General features: G+C 49.2%; 1 protein-coding gene across 1 annotated transcript; it reads right to left on the bottom strand.

Annotated features, from left to right (window-relative positions):
- Nucleotides 1-17,503: 17,503 nt before the first annotated feature.
- Nucleotides 17,504-18,361, bottom strand: LOC123100729 (dirigent protein 1-like). Its single transcript, XM_044522615.1, has one exon. The coding sequence runs from the start codon at nt 18,340-18,342 to the stop codon at nt 17,788-17,790; it is 555 nt and encodes a 184-aa protein (XP_044378550.1). The 5' UTR covers nt 18,343-18,361; the 3' UTR covers nt 17,504-17,787.
- Between the last annotated feature and the right edge of the window lie 821 nt (nt 18,362-19,182).

The following is a 19,182-nucleotide window of genomic DNA, read 5'->3' as shown; positions in this document are numbered from 1 at the left end:
TTGAATGCTCATATGATGTAGATATAAACATGTATATCTAGTGTTGCTCAAATAGGATATGTGCTTGCCCATGTGGCCATGTTTGCAGGGAACAACTCCGAGTGGCCTATGTTTTGCCGGAGTGTTGATTAATTTCCGTTCCGGTAAATTTCAGGCGCTTGATATGTCCTTTTTTAGCAAAGGTCATGCCGGATTTTTCCGTGACTAGAATATGTAGGAAATATCGAGTGGCCCGGATTTTCTAGGAAGATAATTAAACGACATTTCGGGTTGACTTAAAGTCTGTCGGGACTCCATCATATATGAGAGAAGAAGAATGCCGATTGTTGTCGTGGGGGTCGTTCATCCTCTTCCTTCTCGTGATAGACCTTTTGGTAATGCACGGGAAGGAAGAGAAGAAGGACCATCACCGACGGTCGCAAATGTCAGAGAGGAATCAGTGAGGGAGAGTCTCCAACATATATGAGAGGACGAAAAATCCCGAATGTTGTCGTGGGGGTAGCTTCTCCTTCGTTCCCGTGTGCTACACAATTTGGTGTAATGCACTCGATCGGGAATGAAGGGAGGAGCTACCATCACCGACGGTCGAATATATACACAATGTCAGCTCAGAGTTTTCAAGAAAATACTCGACAGACCGATAGTCAACCCGTGATGAATAATAATGATCTAATTTAGTTTTTGTAGTACATATATTTAATTTTAGAAGTTTAATCTTTGAATTATCAACATGGGAAATGCCGTCCGACGACGATAGGCTCCCGGAGTGCAACTGGTGCGGCGAAGACCGGGGTATGTGCGACATGCCTCACCTGGTAGAAGGTGAGCGCTTTAGTATTAAGAGCCACGAGACCTTTGATGTTGAAACGGTACGCAACGACGACAAGTGTTTTTTCGTAATTAAGCATGACTTCTGCTTCTTCAACGTGTAATTTCCGTCTTTTACAATTCGACTATCTTATGCCGTGCCATGCAAGACATTATGTCTTGGAGAAGCTGGATTTTGAAGATCATGAAAACATGGAGACCAAGATAGTTCACCTAAGGATCCATCATGGTTATGATTTTTCTATAAATCTATACAATATTAAGAGCGTATCCCATTTTGGTTGCCTGAATTGGGAAGCACTTTGCAAGACGTATGATTTTCATGAGGGTATGCTTGTCACATTGGATCTTGGTGATCCTGACATCGATGAAGAGAATATTGACATTTGGGTCCTTGTTGATACGCTTCCAATTCTACCGCTATGTGAGTTTCCCAAACATATTTACTAAGTATTTTATATTGTTTATTTCAAAATAGTTGGCAGCTCATTTCCATTGATAGCTTATTTTCATTCTTTAAAAAATGTACGGAAGATGGTAGACACAACCTACTACACCGATGGCGCAGAATTAACTTACCAGGAGAAAGATCATCTTATCTCATTTATTATTGATGTTGAGAATTACAATATCAATTATCAAACTCCTGCACATTATGGTCAATACGTGTCACTAGTGCACGGGTTGAACTATGGTAACATATATGAAGATGGCATGGTAAGATTTTTTACTATTACGACATTCGTGCATCTTTTGCATAAATTCTTCTAAAGATAAACTACATTGCTAACTACGACGTTATTACTATGTTTTTCAACAGAAAATCCCGAAGGATTGTGTGCCTGATCTGATGTTTTCGAAAGGCCGCCTCAATGTTATTAGCTTATGGCCAGGTCATCCTAGGCTTCACTGCTGTTCATACCAGATTTCTAAAACCGATGTAGACATGACAATCAAAGCATGAAAAAAATGTATGGACAATCTTAGGGAGCTACTTGAAAGCAACATTATGTGAAGCGCAAGAATTGGAGACAGGATAGTCTCCATTCTACATAATGGAGAGTCAGGGCCTATCTTGTTTTATGTTATTTTACCTTAGAGAGGGTAGTCGGTCCTATGAGAGAGAGGAGTAGGTCCTAGGTACAATGTGTTATTATGTGCTACAATGTGTTAGAGCTGATGATGATGCGGAGGAGGAGTTGTGATTATGACTAGTGACCAAGTTGTTATATGATGTCTCATGGACGAAAATGATGATCATGAGGAGTTGTTATATGAAAATAATGTATTACGATGATAAGTTGTTAATGATATGATGATGATGACGATGATGAGTTATTATATCATTGGGTGAAAGAACCGCGGATTAGTTTAATCCATGACTTGGCCACTTAGGATCCATCCACTTGAAACTAATCCGCGGTTCTTTCACCCAATAATATAATAACTCATTATGATGTAAAAACAATCTCTAAATTGCTATTGTATGAAAACTTGTATAATGGTGTATGAATATGACATAAAATAAAAAAGAAATAGAATAGGGAATAATAGTAGTAGCGCGGGCAGAGAGGCGCGCTGCTAGTAATTACCAGTAGCGCTTTCTGTAAGAAGCACTACTACTATGTAGGTATAGCAGTAGCGCGGGTAAACCAACGCTACTGCTAACCTTTAGCTACTGCTAGGCTAAAAATCAGCGCTACTGCTAGGCTTTTCCCTAGTAGTGGTAGGTTATTTCAGAGGGATAGTTGTGCAGCGGTGACGATAATCCATCACATGTGGCTGCTGGGACCGCGAAAAAATGATGGTGACAACACTTGTAACGTCCATGGTGGTGCTACTCGAGCACCTGGTCTCGAACTCCGGGGTGATAACCTAAGTCTGACCCGAGTTGGTTATACCTGGCAATGACGAAGTTTCTATGTTGTTACCTTGTTGAAGGCATTCTTCGGATATGCTCAGACTGATTCTTCAGGGGAGAACCTAGATTCTGACCTTGGTTGGTAATATCCGGTGACGGCGGCGTTTGATCGTCATTCCCTTCCTGAAGGCATTGCTATTGAAGAACCATGGCGTCTGTGTGGTTGCATGAGATGGTTGGTGCGGATATGGTCATTGTTGTAGTTTGCCGAGTGCTGATCCGACTAATTTGGTTCCTTCTTCTTTTTCCTTGCATACGCATAGTTTTGATCTTATATGATTTTGCAATTTGCTAGCGCATTTAGTGTGGGCGTGCGTTAGTGTTGGTTGTGTGTATTCTAATTATGCAGAGGCTGGATGTTTGCTCATTATGTTTGTATCATTTTGATGCTCCATTTGAAACCAAACAAATCCACCCTTTACCAAAAAATATGGGTAGGTTATTTAATTATGGTGGAACCAGTCAGCCCGGGTTAAATTGATAGACTTGGCATGGATGCTTTCATTTTTCTTGATTTATTGTATGCTTTTTTGGCGTTGTTTATTCAGTGGGAAACCACCCCCTTTGACCTTAGGGTCTATATATTTGAGCCCTTTGTTACATGCATGGTGATACGATCATTTTGCAGTCAGAATGTGCACAGCTTATTTGGTGCTATTATAAAAAAGGATGGAAATAATGGTTTGTTGGAGGAGCTGATCAGCAGGAATCTCAAGCATGCGTACAAGAGAAATATCTGAGATGCTATCTCACTCACTGTCCATACAAAGGGAGAAATGCCCATATCCATCGAGGAAAATGAAAGGATCCAAGTTAGATGTTATTGAAAACACCAGCTACAAATGAGTGGCGGTGCACATCTGTCTGCAAATTAACTAGACTAGAATCACCACTGTAATTATTCTCAAAACGGAAATGGAAAGAGGAGAGGGAGAAGTGCCTGCAGCCGGCCGGCCCATGCTGATGATATATATTCCTCCCGATAAGAAGCAAGGCAAGGAGCTGTGAGCCGGACAAGAAGATAATACGATTCGGATTCGAGTGCCATCATTTTCTGCTTTATAGACAGCTGTGCCTTCCTTTTCTTTTCATTTGGATTGGAGCCATCCAAGTTGCTCATCGAATTCACTTTCCCCTAGGCAACTGAAGTTGTTAGTGATGAATAGCACCATGAAAAGTGGTTTAGGGTTAAATTGCCTCCTTCTGCTAAGGCAGTCATCATGAAAGCCGGCCAGCAAGCGGCGGCGGCTGCATGCACGCTCGCGGTGATGGCGGCTGCGGCACGCCAGCACGACTGAGGCGGCTCCAGCCGGCGTGGTTGCGCCGCCGTCTCCAGTCCCGACCAACGCCGAAGAGGTGCTTCGCCGGGGCTTCGCCATGGAGAAGAGCACCGAGTGCATATGATGTGTTCGAGGAAATGCCAGAGAGAGAGAAGGAGGAGGAACAAGATTGATGCTGACAGGTGGGCCCATCCTGTCAGACAGGCGTTTAGAAGAGGCGAATCGAGCACTTTCCCGACATAATAGTTTCTAGTCAAAAATTAGTCAAAAAATGGTAGTTTTTGACATGTAAAGTGGTAGTTTGTAGACACGGTTTCACGAAATGTGGTAGTTTTTTGTTAAATACTCAAAGGAGGCCGAGAGGGCTGAGGCACAAACAATGTAGCCAGTGTATTCACCAAGGGGAAGAGCATCTGGGAAAAGCTTTCTAGGCTCCTCCTTGGTCCATACGTGTGTGTGTTCCCCTAGTGTGTGCGCATCTTGTGTTGTTGAGAAAGAAGAGAGAGTTGAGTGAGGCAACACCGAGGAAGAAGGGGCGCTACGAGAAGGCGGCGCCAACAGGCATCTCTAATGCTGACTCTTAAACCGGACACCTTATTCGTCTACGGATCTGTGGGGACCAGTCCGCGGACACTGAACTGGGAGCTGGCCATCCAATCGTAGCTCCTAGTTATTATAATTTTGATAAAGAGAATATATCGCGCTACCAATTACACTCAGCTTCTGCACGAACAAGACGCCTAAAGACATCCAGGATGCACACAGGAAAAAAAGATAAAAAGAAAAGAACAACGAAAAAAATGGCCCACCACGGTGATCAATCACCACCACCAGCAGCACTCTAACCACCATCAAAGACACACACACCCGGACTACAAAGGAGGTACTCCAAAATCAACGCCTCCCAGAAGGCAACAATCCACAAGGGTCGTCGTTGCCCGACCAAAGATATTAGGTCTTCACCCTGGAGAAAGACAACGTCCCCAAAACAATTTCTTTAACAAGGCCACTGCTAGGTACAACCAATAAGGGCCTAACCTTGGGGTTTCACCCTAGAAGTCATGACTCGGTACTCAAGGAGCACCACCACCAAAGAAGTCCACCAATGCTGCCGCCCCCACTTACGGTGTCTGCTACTGCAAGTCACGTACTACCAGGCTCATAGGAACTCGTGTTCGGTCTGGACAGGAACATATCCTGCAAGCCAAGTCCAAATAATAGCATGTGAAGCAAAGTCTTCATCGCATCCAAGACAATGACCTCGCTAGTGTCAAGTCCTCCAATCACAACCTCTATGGCATTCTCCACAATTGTTGATCCCTTGGAAATCTAGGTGCAGACATGTCCATCGTGTCAACAAAAAGCAGAGCTTCACGATACACCCAGAGAAGCCAGTTCGGTTGACGTTCCGGGCGCACACGACCAGCCCCTCTTCAATCAAGGTGTCCAAGGAGCGCCATATGTGCCAGTCCTTGTTTTCCTCTGAAGAGAAGTCTAGAACTCGCTGATGGCCATATCGAGGAGGGCCGACCACAGGTAGATCCGTGATTTCACGCAAAGACCACTAGGGCCACCGACCGTCTGAATAATTTGCAAGACATGAGATCCCGAGATCCACCACATCTCGCTGCCCACCTCCGCCAACCGTCGCATCGGCCCAGGTAGCTGCACACACGCACATACGCATGAGTGACAGGTATGTACAAAAGAGACACCTAGCTTTGGCATGGATGATTATCAGTGTGTCGTCCCTCCCGCGGGCGACTCGGGCAGCGGGGAATGCCTCCCTTGTAGGGGAACGCAGCAGAAAACAAAAAATTTCCGACCTACGCACCAGCCCAGGACCACTATGGAGACTGCATACATGGTTTGATCTTTTTCGTTACCGACTCGTAGTGCAGCGGGAAGTAGAGTCGATGACGATCGGCGGTGCAGATCCCCGCGGCTAGGATTTACAACCTCCCAACCGCGAGGATGTATACCCTTATCTTCTCCTCAGACAGCCCTCCGGGAGGCGGTCGAACAACCCCCCGGACGGTGTCGCGGACAGCCCTTCGGGAGGACCTTCGAAACTCGAACGGTCACTCGGACAGCCCTTCGGGAGGACCTTCGAAACTCGGACGGTCACACGGACAGCCCTTCGGGAGGCACTCACGAACTAAGACCGAAACTACGATCTCTCTACAGAGTTGCACACATACGGTGTCATCTATCCGGCAGGGCTTCGCCGTCCAGAACTAGTTCCTGCCGGAACCCAGACAGCCTTACGGCTCTACGAAACTCTTTTCGTGGGAGGGAGAGAAGAAGCCAGATAATGCATGGCATGTGTATGAGAGCAAGGGATGAGTGTGGAGGTCTGCCCCTCCACCTCTATTTATAGGAAATCCCAAGGGGGTAGGGTAGTTTCACAAAAAACCCATAATGCACATGAATGAAGTCCTTCCACAAGGACCTAGGAGTGAAACCAAGGAACAAGAGGGTCCCCAAGGGGGATACCCCATGTGGCCGGCCACACCCCCATGAGGGGCCCAAAAAATGGCTCCTATCCATCCATGTCATCCCCAAGATCTTTTGGAGCAAAGCCCAAAAGGTGGCTTTCCATAAAGTAACCATAAAGCTGATTTTCACTATTCACGACGACATTTTTCAGCGTCTGATCGAACTGAAAATATTTATGTGGGCTAAGAACATTTCCAATACCCACTAAAATGATTTTCAACGCGTTCCGAAACAATTCCGGTTTTAGTGATTTTCATTTGCGAAACGCATCTGAAGTGGCTCCGGCAGCTCCGGAACATTTCCGGTTTTTTATCTCAGAAAATTCCAAAAAGCTTCCAGAATGATTCTGGCATCCTCCAAGAATTATCAGGCATGTGCCGAAACCAATTTGACTTAATGGTGTATCCCGAAACAACTTTTCGGTATCATCGAAACTTATCCGATGACCTCTCTCTGCGGTACGATTCCGCTGTCCGAAACTTTTCGGTGTCAGAAACTTTTTCGATGATTTTCTCTCAGACTCCCTGTCTAGTATTCAGCAGATAGATGACCCTTAAGCGTGTGACCCTATAGGTTCGGTGAAGTATAGACATGACCCGGAACCCCTTCCGATCAATGATCAACATCGGAGCCGTGGACACCCATATTGACCCCTATACCCACACGAATAAATATTCGAGTGAACCTCCAGTTGCCGTGTGCTATTCCTGTTGCTTCGCGATATGTTACAAATACCCGAGGTGAGACATGTTGGCATTCCCGTGGATCAACAACTTGTCCACTATGCTAGTTACCTCGTTACCGGTATTGTTCTCTTTTCTCGTTATCGTGTTCCGGCATCCCCGTGATCAAATCACAAAGTGTCTGGCCAGACGATGATGGATACCGTAACACCGAGAGGGCCCAGAGATATCTCTCCATCGTCGGAGGAGCAAATCCCAATCTTGAGCTATCAAGTTACTTGACACACTTTTCCATGAACCCGTAAGCCGCCGTAATAGCCACCCATTTACGGATGACGTTTAACAAACCCCAAAGTTCATGAAGCAAGCATGAAGAAACTCGATACTCTCATGGTCTAAGGAATCATGCAAACGTTAACCATCTCTGTGTTATGTACCAATAAACTTGTGACGAATGAATCTCATAGCATAACATCAATCCGGGTCGATTCAACACAAATGTTCTCTTAACATTGTGCCCTCAAAGTTGCTGGCATAGACATGCCCATGACCAGGAAAACAGAATCATCATGCAACACTTGAGCTAGTCTTAGAGGCCAGACTAGGAATACTTCTTACCGTTTATTATTCCACACGTGCATATGAGTCTTCCTCCGAGCCTCGTGGATATTGCAGACTCGAGAATCATTGCAGTTATAGCATGGAACATAAACATAATTATGAACAGGGAGATAATCAATAACATTTATTATTGCCTCTAGGGCATATCTCCTACATCCCTCCCCTCTCCTCCTCCCCGCCCTCCCAGACCCTCGCCGCCGGCCGAAGCCCCCAGGGCAAAGCTCCCGCGGCAAAGCCCCTCGCGGTAGCCGGCAGCAGGGCCCCTTTTCTCCGCTGCTCGGGGATGGCCGATGCGGAGCGGCCTATCCAGGCGGCGGCGTTGGTCCGGTACAGAGCTCGGTGGCACAACATCGGCGACTCACGGCAGCGGCATCCTCGCGGCGGGCGAGCGGCGACATGGTGGCCCTGGGTTTGGCGGTGGTGGCGATCTCCTCCGTCGAAGGTCCGATCTCGAGATCCGCCATCTAGTCCTAGCTGCGAGTCGGGGAGACATAGTTGCTAGTGAAAATCGAGCCAACGACGGGCGATGGCGGCGTTCTACATCGTTACCTTGATGAAGGCATCGTCATGTAACTACTGTAGACTAACTCGTGCTGCTCCGGGGGAAACCTTGGGATCTGGTATCCCAGATCGGAAGATGGTGGCACTTCGGTGTCGTTTATCTATTTGGAACATCATTTGTGGAGCAGCGCTGGAAGACAGAGGTAGGAGGTGGAGCATCTTTGTCTTGCATTGAGCTTCCGTGGAGATGTAAGTCATGCCTAGCGCGCGGACATGTGTTACGTTGTGTCATGCCTGTTCGGCGAGTGCTACCCATGATAGATCTTCTAGAGTATTTGCGTCTGGATGGACGAGAGCAGGGAGGTCACGCCGTTGCACGCCGTGGTGGCGCCAATGGATGGCCGGACTAACAACGATGATACAGATATCTACAGCCGCCACCCACCTTCCCCACTGATCCAACCAACGCATTCCCTTGCCGACCTCAATCCTCCTCGATTTTCGCCCCTAGCCACTCCTGCGCCACCAACCAACCGTCGTCCACTCCTGCAGCCTCCTCCCACCTCCTGCCCGACCACCTATAGTGCCCCATGCCCGAGCCACCACCTCCACCTCGTCCCACGCGCAGCCCAACGCTCATCCTTGAGCTTCCTCTTGCACCCGACGCTTCCCTTGCGGGAGCGAGCCACCGCCTCACGCCGTAGGCGACACACGCCACCAGGAACCGCGCCCCCTTTCTCTTCCTCTCTACCTACCTCCTGCCCCGATCGATCTCTCTCTCTCTCTCTCTCTCTCTCTCTCTCTCTCTCTCTCTCTCTCTCTAAATCCCTTCTCCCTCTGTCCGCGTTCACAGGGAACCTCCACATAGGAGACCCTCACCGGAGCGCCGCCTAGCTTTCTCTCTGCCCGAGCCGATCGGAAACCGAATCCCGATGACCTTCCTCGCCCGGATTTGCCTTTCCCCTGCCCCACGACCCAGCCAACGCCGCCCCATCGTCGGTCGTCTTCACTACATCGTCAGCTTTAAGTTCTAGCGTCGCTCGCCTCCGCAGCCTCCCGGAGCTTCTTTGCTCTGGATCCAGGACCTCCCCGAGCCCCGCCCTTCATCGCCCTTCGCTGGAGCCTTGCCTGAACCGTCGCGCCCTATCCCTGCTCGGGTTCGAGCAGGAACCGCTCGATCGGTCGGGACGATGAGCGCACGTCCACAACCGCGCCAAGGCCCAGCCCAGCCACGCCCACGCCAGCTCCGTCCCACCCCAGCCCGCCTCAGCAGCAACCTAGCCGCTTCGCCGACTAGGCCCAAGCCCATGGTGAGCGCCTGCTAACCTCGGCCCTGAGCATGTTTTAGCTGTCTGTCGCCGATTGCGACCCGACCCTTGTAGACACATTCGGGCCGTCTATATTTTTTTCGTGCGCTGTGAATTTAGCTATTTATCCAGTGATTTACTGTTTTACAGAAAAACCGTCAAAGTTCATGCATTTAATAACTCCACAACCGTGCATCGATTAAAATAATTTATATATGTAAAATGCTTACAATTTGCAACTTTCATCCATACAAAAAATGTTTGTTTCATAACAAAATAACGTACCTCCGAATTAAATAAATTATATATGTAAATTGACTAGAAAAATGTGTAGAATAACATGATGCACTTAATTTTCCTGTTTAACAACATTAAAATTATGGTTTAGGCAGAACAGTACGAACTTCAAAATTTGCACTTGGGGGTTTTCCGGAATTGTTATGTGTTGTTTCCGGCCTCATTTAAATGGCCTAGATAGATAGTTTACATTATGCTTCACCACTTGCCATGTTTAACAACATTTAATATGATGGGTAGCATAAACGAGAGTGAACTAGATACTTGATTGTGAAGTTTCGTCAATATGTAACTCGTTGCATATTGAGCTTCACTTAATGTGTAGTATTTGATTGTTGCATTTTGCCATGACATGCCTCTTTAACTAGACATCCATCATAATTGGTGGTGCATCATGTCATGATTATGTGATGTTTATTTACCGTGTTGTTTGCTTCTTTCCGGTTGTGCTTCTTCTCGATAGTTCCCAGTAATGTTGCGAGTGTGAGGATTCGTTCGACTACGATTGTTCGACTACTTCATGGATTCGATCTTCCAAGCTGGATTCCAGGCAAGATGACCCTTACCTTGGATATCACTACTATCTATATTTCCTAGTTGTCTCGATGCTATCGCTTTGTCTCTTTACCTACCACTTGTTCCGAGCCTCCTTAAATACCATGATACAGCATGTAACCTCCACTATCCTAGCAAACATTGTTTGGCTATGTTACCGCTTTGCTCAACCCCTCTTATAGAGTTGCTAGTTGCAGGTGCAATGCAGATTGTTTCATGTTTGAAACATGGATATCATGGGATATCACAATAACTCTTATTTAATCAATGCACCTATATAATTGGTTGTGTGTGGAAGACTCGGTCTTTTGCCTAGTGTTTTGTTCCAATCATGCTTCCTTACTTTCCGTCATACCGATGTTATATTCCTTAATTAGCGTTCCTAACATGATTGGTGTTTATGGACCCCCTTTATAGTTTGCTTTGAATAAAATTCCGCGAGCAAGACCAAACATTGGTTTTAAATTTGTCTAATAACAACTAAAACACGCATAGGGACTGGCCGCCCCCCATGGATAATTAATCAACAACCCAGGCCAGTGCTCCTCATGAGTGTTGGCCCAAACTAGGCGATGTCCGGCGCCCCCTGGGAAACCAGGGTCTCAGCTAACTCGACGTATGGCTCATCCGCTGTGCCCTATGAACGAGATACGCGCGGATCCTATTGGGATCGTCGGCACACCGGGAGGTCTTTCTGTTTTTATTTTACCATTGCCGAAATGTCTTGTGCACCGGGATTCCGATGATGATTCGGGCTATCCCAATGTTGAGGTCTTCCAAAGCTGATTGTGATAGTTTGTGATGGACTAAGTTGGGACACCTCTGCAGGGTTAAATCTTTCGAAAAGCCGAGCCCGTTGTTATGTGGCGACTTGGAAATTTATAATATCCGGTTGCAGAGAACTTGACAGTAAATTCAATTAAAATACACTAACCACGTGCATAACTGTGATCGTCTCTTTTGGAGGGAGTTCGGGAACATAACATGGTGAGGTTATGTATCTCTCATAAGTAGGTGTTCAGAATCACTTCTTGATCATAGTAGTTTGCGTCTGTTACGCGTAGTTTACTCTTCTTCTTCTCGTACTCGTAAGTTAGCCACATATAAATGCTTAGTGCTTGCTGCAAGCTCTCCACTTAACCATTCCTTACCCATTAAGCTTTGTTAGTTTTGATACCCATGGTAATGAGAGTTCCCGTGGCTCACAGATTACTACAACAACAGGTGCAAGTACAGGTAAAGGGATGCTTGTTGTATTTGGAGTTCTTCTTCTACTTCTTCTTCTTCTTCGTCGATCATAGGATGGGTTCCTGATTGGTAGCCTAGGATTAGCAGGGTGGATGTCGTTCTTGTTTCGTTTGATTTCATCCGTAGTCAGATCCTGCTCTTTTGTACAATGATTGGTATGTGTTGATGTATTGATGTATTCATGTTGTGTAGCTTGTGGTGAGCGTAAGAATTTATCTGGTCTTTACATTTATTCGGTACATGGTATGTAGTGATGATATCCACCTTGCGAAGCCTCACCGCTATCACTACGGGAAACAGCTAATTTGCCATCAGGGGGCGTCTTTGCCGTCAGCTTTTCATCGGGCAAAAGACAAAGAAAGGGTTTGCTGTCATCAACAGACGGCAAAGAAACAATGACGGCAAAATAGACTTTGCCGTCTGCGAAAAAAAGACAGACGACAATTAGCTCACTTTGCCGTCTGCCAAAGAAAACACACACGGCAAAGATTTTTTGCCGTCTGTGTTTGTTTTGGCAGACGGCAAAGAATCTTTTGTTTGCAGACGGCAAAGTGAGCTCTCTGCCGTCTGTATTTTGTTTCACAAACGGCAAACCGAGAAAGCACAACACACGGATCCAACACCCGGATCGATGACGTGGGAGCCATCCACCACCGCGTGCTGCTCGACCGTGCCCTCCCCCATCTCTCCTTTCACCCCACCCACGTGACCCACTCCACCACTCAACTAAAAAATAACCCTTGGCCCACCCCACCTGCCCACGACGCACACACACACGCCCACCACTGCCCGCGGCGGGGATGGCGAGCAGGGAGGCCAGGGCGTGCGACGGCGTGGATGGCGAGCAGGACGGCAGCCGCGGGCGAGGGCAGAGGCCAGCGCGTGCGAGGGCGGCGGCTGGCGCGGGCGTCGGCCGGCGTGTGCGAGGGCAGGCGGCGGCTGGCGCGGGCGTCGGCCGGCGTGTGCGAGGGCAGGCGACGGCCGGCGCGGGCGAGGGCCGGCAACGTGGGGCGCGACGGGCCACCCGCTGCTCTCCTCATCTTTGCCCGAGGCAGCCTCTTCTCTCCACAACGGGTGCCTGCCTCCTCCCCCAACCACGTCGGCCGGAACGCGTACATCGCGGTCCGTCTCACCGTCTCCTTCACCGCCATGGCCCACCTCATCGTGTACTGCCAGTTCGTCCGCAGCACCACCCAAGCCCAGCCGGCCTTGCCTTTCCTCCTTGCTCAATGGGCCTCTGTAATCTGCACCTGTCGGCCATGTTCCAGCCTCCCCGTCGCTGCTCTGTTCCAGCCTCGAGCAGAGGAGGCCGCCGCCTGGGTGACAGCCGCGGTGGCCCAACCCTGGTATTAGAGTTCTTTGTCCGATGTCGAAGCAAAGAAGAAGATGGACCAGATCGCGTTTTCCATCTCGCGTTTCTGGTCTTTCCTGTAAAGTTCCCATACTATGTTGTAATTTCACTTTCTTTGGCGGTCCTTGTGGCAGTTGTACAGTCTTGCATAATAATTATCAATGAAGCAACTTCTGGGTCCTTCGCGACCGTCTCCCGTTCAAAAAACTAAAAGTAAAATAAAAAAGGAACACGAACTACCAGCCATTGTTTTTTATATAAAAACAATTGTTTGCGTCTATGGGTTTGAGGGCAAACGGCAAAGAAGAAGCATTACTGACGACAAAGAGCTTGGATTTTACCGTCTGTTGTTTAATCGGCTGACGGCAAAACATGACTCAAGCTGACGGCAAAGACTTTGTCCTCTGTTCGATAAAAAGCTGGCGGCAAAGTACTCTTTGCCGACTTAGCTTTGCCGTCTGAGTTTGTCGTCTGCTTCCTGACGGCAAAATCTTTGTCGTATGGATTTAGGTCTTTGCCGTCTGTGATCCACAAACGGCAAATTACCAGTTTCTTGTACTGTGTGCGCTTCTATCCTTGGCGGGACTACCAAGTTCCTTGAGGATAGGACCGCATATTGGGCGTGAGAAGTTACCACCTGGTGCTACACCGAGGCTATGCCGACGGTTTAGCTGTCGGCATAGTTTTGGTCAATTTTATTTGTTACTATTTGGTTTTGCCCTACAGATTAAAAATCCTACAGCTAGAGCATCATCACACATATAGCATCTTCATCACACATCATCAAATCATCAATTGAACCAACTATACAACATGAAACCGTATCATATGATCACATAGCATCAACTCAAACATAGAGCATCATATCATCGAACAAAGTAACATCATCATCTAAACCAACAATATAACATAAAACCAAGTCACACCATCACTACAGAAGCCGAATTCGAAGTTGTCGGCCTTCAAGCATGGCCCACCGCCAGAACCCGAAGTCCACCTGCAAATAGCATCATCACTACAAAATGAAGAAGAAAACCGTTTAGGATGGCATTTTGTCCACTAGTAGAAAACAGGGCTTTGGTTCGGCCAGAAAAGAGCATTAATCCCGGTTGCATTACGAACAGGGACTAATGTGAGCATTAGTCCCGGTTCGAGCGGCTAGGGCACCGTACAGGCATTAGTCCCGGTTCAAATGGGACCTTTTTAGTCTCGGTTGGTGCCACAAACCGGGACTAAAGGGTGCGATGCTCAGTAGTACCGGTTCGTGGCACCAACCGGTACTAAAGGTTAGACCTTTAGTCAAGGTTCGAGCCACCAACCGGTACTAATGGGGTTTGAGGCATTAGTACCGGTTCATGGCACGAACAGGTACTAAAGGTCCCATTTTCAAACTCTACCCCCCCCCTTGGATCGCCTTTTCAGTTTTGTAAAAAGCAAAAGAAAATGATAAAAACTTCAAAAATTAAAATCCTTCCAGATGTAGTTATGTTACTACATGTACAAGTTAGGAAAATTTAAAAACTTAAATTTGGACATGTTTTGCAAAAAGTGTAGGAAAAATGTAAAACGGCTATAACTTTTGCATACGATGTCAGAAAAAAAACGTATAATATATCAAAATGTTCAGCACGAAAATCCGCATCCGATTTTGACGGCCTATGGCTTGTTTGCAAATTTTTAAAATCCTCAAATTCTAAAAGGAAAAAAAGTTATGCTCAAATTTCTGTTTTTTTTTTAATTTTGTTAAATCTGGTCAAACTATGGTCAAACTACTTATTCAAGAAGTATTAGTGTTACTAAATAATTATTCAAGAATATTAGTGTTACTAAATAATTATTTCAGTTTTTTGAATTTTGGTCAAATCTGGTCAAACTGTGGTCAAACAATGGTCAAACTAATTATTTGAGAAATATTAGTGTTACTAAATAATTATTTCAGTTTTTTTGAATTTTGGTCAAATCTGGTCAAACTGTGGTCAAACTACTTATTCAAGAAATATTAGTGTTACTAAATAATTATTGTTTTTTAGAACAATAATTTCAAACTCAAACAGTGAAATGTGTGACTTCATGCTCAAGCTAAATTCCTGAGGGTTAATAGGATTGACATCTTACTATTGTCAGGAAAACAACAAGTGCAGACTTGGAAACGAGGGAGAATAGAACCCGAAAGTTAAGCGTGCTCAAGCTGGAATAGTGAGAGGATGGGTGACCGTTCGGAAAGTTAGATGATTTGGAATGATGAGGGGTGATTAGAGATTAGAGGTTAAATTGAGCAGTGATGAGGGTGATTAGAGATTCGAGGTTAAAATAATTCAAGCCGTTGGCCCCCAGGGGGTGCCTAAAATCGCCGCCCGGGGGTGACCCGGCGAAAAAAATGGGCCTGGGGGCGAGTTGGCTCCCAGCCGCCGCCCCCAGGGCCGGCCCCAGACGTGGGGAAAAAATTGTGTAGCAAATTTACGCAAAGTTCGGCTAAAACACGCCAAATTTCAGCAAACTTGGGCTTATATTCGCGGATTTAAGTCGAGTAGTCGCCATTACATATAAAAACTAATCAAAAAAACTTGCTGAAGGCCGAGAAGTCGCCGTCGTCGCCGCCATCGTCGGCCTTCTCCTCCTTGACTCGGGCGCCCCTGCTGGACCCCTCCCCGGCTGGTGGCAGCGGTGGCGCGTCGTCGTCGTCGTCGCTGTCGTCGATGATGACGACTCCTCCTTCGTCGCGGCCTCGGCGGCGCTGCTCGAAGCGCCGCAGGGTGGCGCACTGGCACTCCGTCGCCATCTTGATGGAGTCCTGGCGTGCCCATTCAAGGGCCGCGTCGTCATCGAGCTCGACCTCGCCGTGCTCTGTCTTCACCGGCGCCAGCCCGGCTCCGTCTTTGGCTTGACGAAGCGCGGAGGAGGAGCCGACGAGGAGGCGCGCCGGCCGCCCTCGTTGATGACGATGCCGGCGCTGCGAGTGCGCCGACCGAGCGGCGTCTCCGCCGCGGGCTCGGCCTTGACACCGAGCAGCGTCGGAGTGCCGGAGGAGTGGGAGGAGGAAGAGGAGGAGGACGCGCCGAACCTCCTTGGCGCCCATTGCCCGTCGCGTCGGCGGTGCGCCGGGGCGGCCGCCCTCGCCGGGGGGTACGCCAACGGCGGGTTGTTGCCGCCCTCGAGGTGCGTCAGCACGCCCTCAAGTGTGCGGCCGGGGGCGCCCCACCACAGGTGGCGCCCCTCGCTGTTCTTCACGCCGCCGACCACCGGCGCCCCGTTGGTGGACGCCAACCGCTGCTGCTGGCGGCGCTCGAAGTACGCCGCCCAAGCCGCGTGGTTGTCGGCGGCGTACTGGGGGAGGGAGAGCTCGGCGTCGGTGAGGGAGGCGCGCACGATCTCGACCTCGTCGGCGAAGTAGGATGGTTTGGCCACGGTGTTGGGCAACGGGGGAATCGGCACTCCCCCATTGCTGAGCCTCCAGCCCGTCGGCCCGGCGCGCATGTCCGGCGGCGCCGGGATGTTCGCCTGGAACAGGAGCCAGGACTCCTGTTCGCGGAGCGAACGGCGGCCGAAGCCGTTGGCCGCCGCCTCGTCTCCGGGGAAACGCTCGGCCATCGAGGAGATGGAGTGGCTGGGGAGAAGAGATCGGCGGCGGCGCTCGGGAGATGGAGTGGCTGGGGGAGAAGAGATCGGCGGCGGCGCTCGGGAGAGGGAGGGCTGGGGGAGAAGAGCTCGGCGGCGGCGCTCGGGAGAGCTGGAGAGGTGGCACTCATCACAGGCGAGCGAGGCCATATATAGCCGCGCCGCGTCCGTGTGTACGCGTCCGAGGGAGGGGAGGCGTCGGCGCGCCGCCCTGTGAACGCGCCGCCCGTGAGGAATCAATGGCAAAGCTGACCGGCGGCAGCCTTGCCATTGATTCCCCGCGGGAAACCGAGGCGTCGGGAGAAGACGAGGCGGGCGGTGTTGCTGACGCGGCTGGCCCGCGGCGCTTTCGCGCCAAAAACGATTCGCCCGGCGCCCCCGAGCGCCCCCCAGCGCACCGGGTTCGGGTTGGGTTCGCCGGCGCCAATTTCGGCCCTAGCCGGCGAAAAAAAGGCCCCTGGGGGCACGACTGGGCCGATTTTTTGGCGCCGGCGGCCGAAAAATCGTCTGGGAAGCCTTGTTGGGGGCGCGGCTGGAGATGCTCTAAAGGCCCTTATGAACCGGGACTAAAAGCCCTTTTTCTACTAGTGGTCTAGTCCTAAGTTTGCAGCTTCGGAAATGTTCTAAGTATGAAAAAAATCATCTTGAGAGTGAGTAGGGTCTAGGCTCGAAGAACTTGCTTTTCACATCCCTCATTCAAACCAGATTCGATCTAGAACACAAACTCAAAATCCAACGCATCACGCATTGAAACGAGCACGATTATGAAACAAGTACAGCTCGATCAATCATGGCGAGAGTACATGCAAATTTGAGCCGAAAAAATAAATTGAGTTTTACATAGTGACGCTATATTGCAGAGTAACATATGAGAGCTCTAAACCAAATGGCCCAGCATAGGACACGGGCCATGCTAGAGAATGGGACGCGAACTACTTCCGCTGAAGCACAATCATTTTGTTTTATTCCAATCTGCATCCCATTTTTTCACACGAAAATAAAACCGACAGAAATGAGAAAAATATCACACAACTCACAATAGTAGCACAAACAGGCCTATTAATTAGGTGATGGGACCTGTTCATGCATGCACGTAAACATCGAGCTCTAGGAGAGCGTACTCGCCATGCCACCACTCGACGGTCTGCATCAGCACGTACCCGGTTGCCATCCTGAACCTCCCCATGCCGCCCACCACCGAGAGCTCCCGCACCGGCGCCATGACGTTGTCGCGGCCCGTGACCGCAAGCGTGCTCCCGTTGTAAGGCCCACTGGTGAGCAGCAGATCGAATGACATGTGCAGCGTGGGGTCGCTGCCCTTGGATGACGCCGCGATGTAGAACCCCTGGGCGCGTCCGAGAGCCCTGGACCCCATGCCAGGGCCCTCGGTGAGTGCGTCGTCCATGACCACCATGTCGCCAAAGCGCCAGAGCTTGGAGCCTCCGAGGAGCGGGCCGGTGTCATGGGCGACACCGACACGGATGGTGCTGACGTTGGGGCCTGCGGCGAAGTCGTGCATGTACAAGTGCAGGTGGTGGGATTGCTGCGGGCCGAAGGCACAGGCAAGGGAGACGACGAAGGCCATGAACATGAGTAGCAGGGGGACTAGAGCTGCAAAGGCGAGTCGGCGAGCCATATTGGTCGACCGATCTTGCATGCGGTGACGGACCTAACAAAGTAATACTAGTGCATACAAGGACGTCCTTAAATAGCATGAGCATCCAGCAAGGGGTCGTTTCCTTGAGTGGCCTTGACCTTGATTACTCGCCACAAGACGATGAGAATTGACACCGAGCTACTCGCACTGCTAGCTAAGGTAATAAAGATGGATGCATGCCACCAAAGTAGACTAGTACTCGATCACTGCTCCGCTGTTCCTAGTGCGATTGTATGTCACTTCACTGTAGCTGTCAGGGAACCTGGACCAGCCACAGCCAGAAAACGTTTCAGCCGCTACAGCGGTTCCCGATCTCGCCGCTACAGCGGCCAACTCTAGCAAGCCTCCCCTCGCCGGTGGGCAAAGCCTATATATGTGGCAACGGCGGCGGCGGGACCTTCACCCGAGCATCACGTGGTTGCTGGGTCTCCTGCCGCGGCATTCGGTGATGGCCGACACGACAGTCAAGGACGACGGTTCCTTTCGTCCTCCCGGCGGCTTCTGGCGCGGCTGGCATAGTTGGCCATGGATCTGGGCCTCTTGCCGTACAGCAGCCACGGGTGGAGGTCTCTCCTTGTCACCTTCTCCTGTGACCAGTGGCGGACCCAGAAAATCAAGTTAGCCGGGGCGAACATGTTAGGACAAAAGAAAAATTGAAACTCAAATACAAGTTTTTTCAACACAAAAAATGGCCTTGAAAGATTCATTTTCAATATGGATAAGATTCAACTCTGTTACAAACGGGACAAATAGGATCCCAGTTTGATAGCTCAGTTTTTTCTAAGTATTTATTATAGAATACTACAGTTTTTTATATTA

The sequence above is a fragment of the Triticum aestivum genome, chromosome 4D, assembly GCF_018294505.1.
Source record: "Triticum aestivum cultivar Chinese Spring chromosome 4D, IWGSC CS RefSeq v2.1, whole genome shotgun sequence".
Lineage (NCBI taxonomy): Eukaryota > Viridiplantae > Streptophyta > Magnoliopsida > Poales > Poaceae > Triticum > Triticum aestivum.
This window is presented reverse-complemented; position numbering and strand designations above follow the sequence as displayed.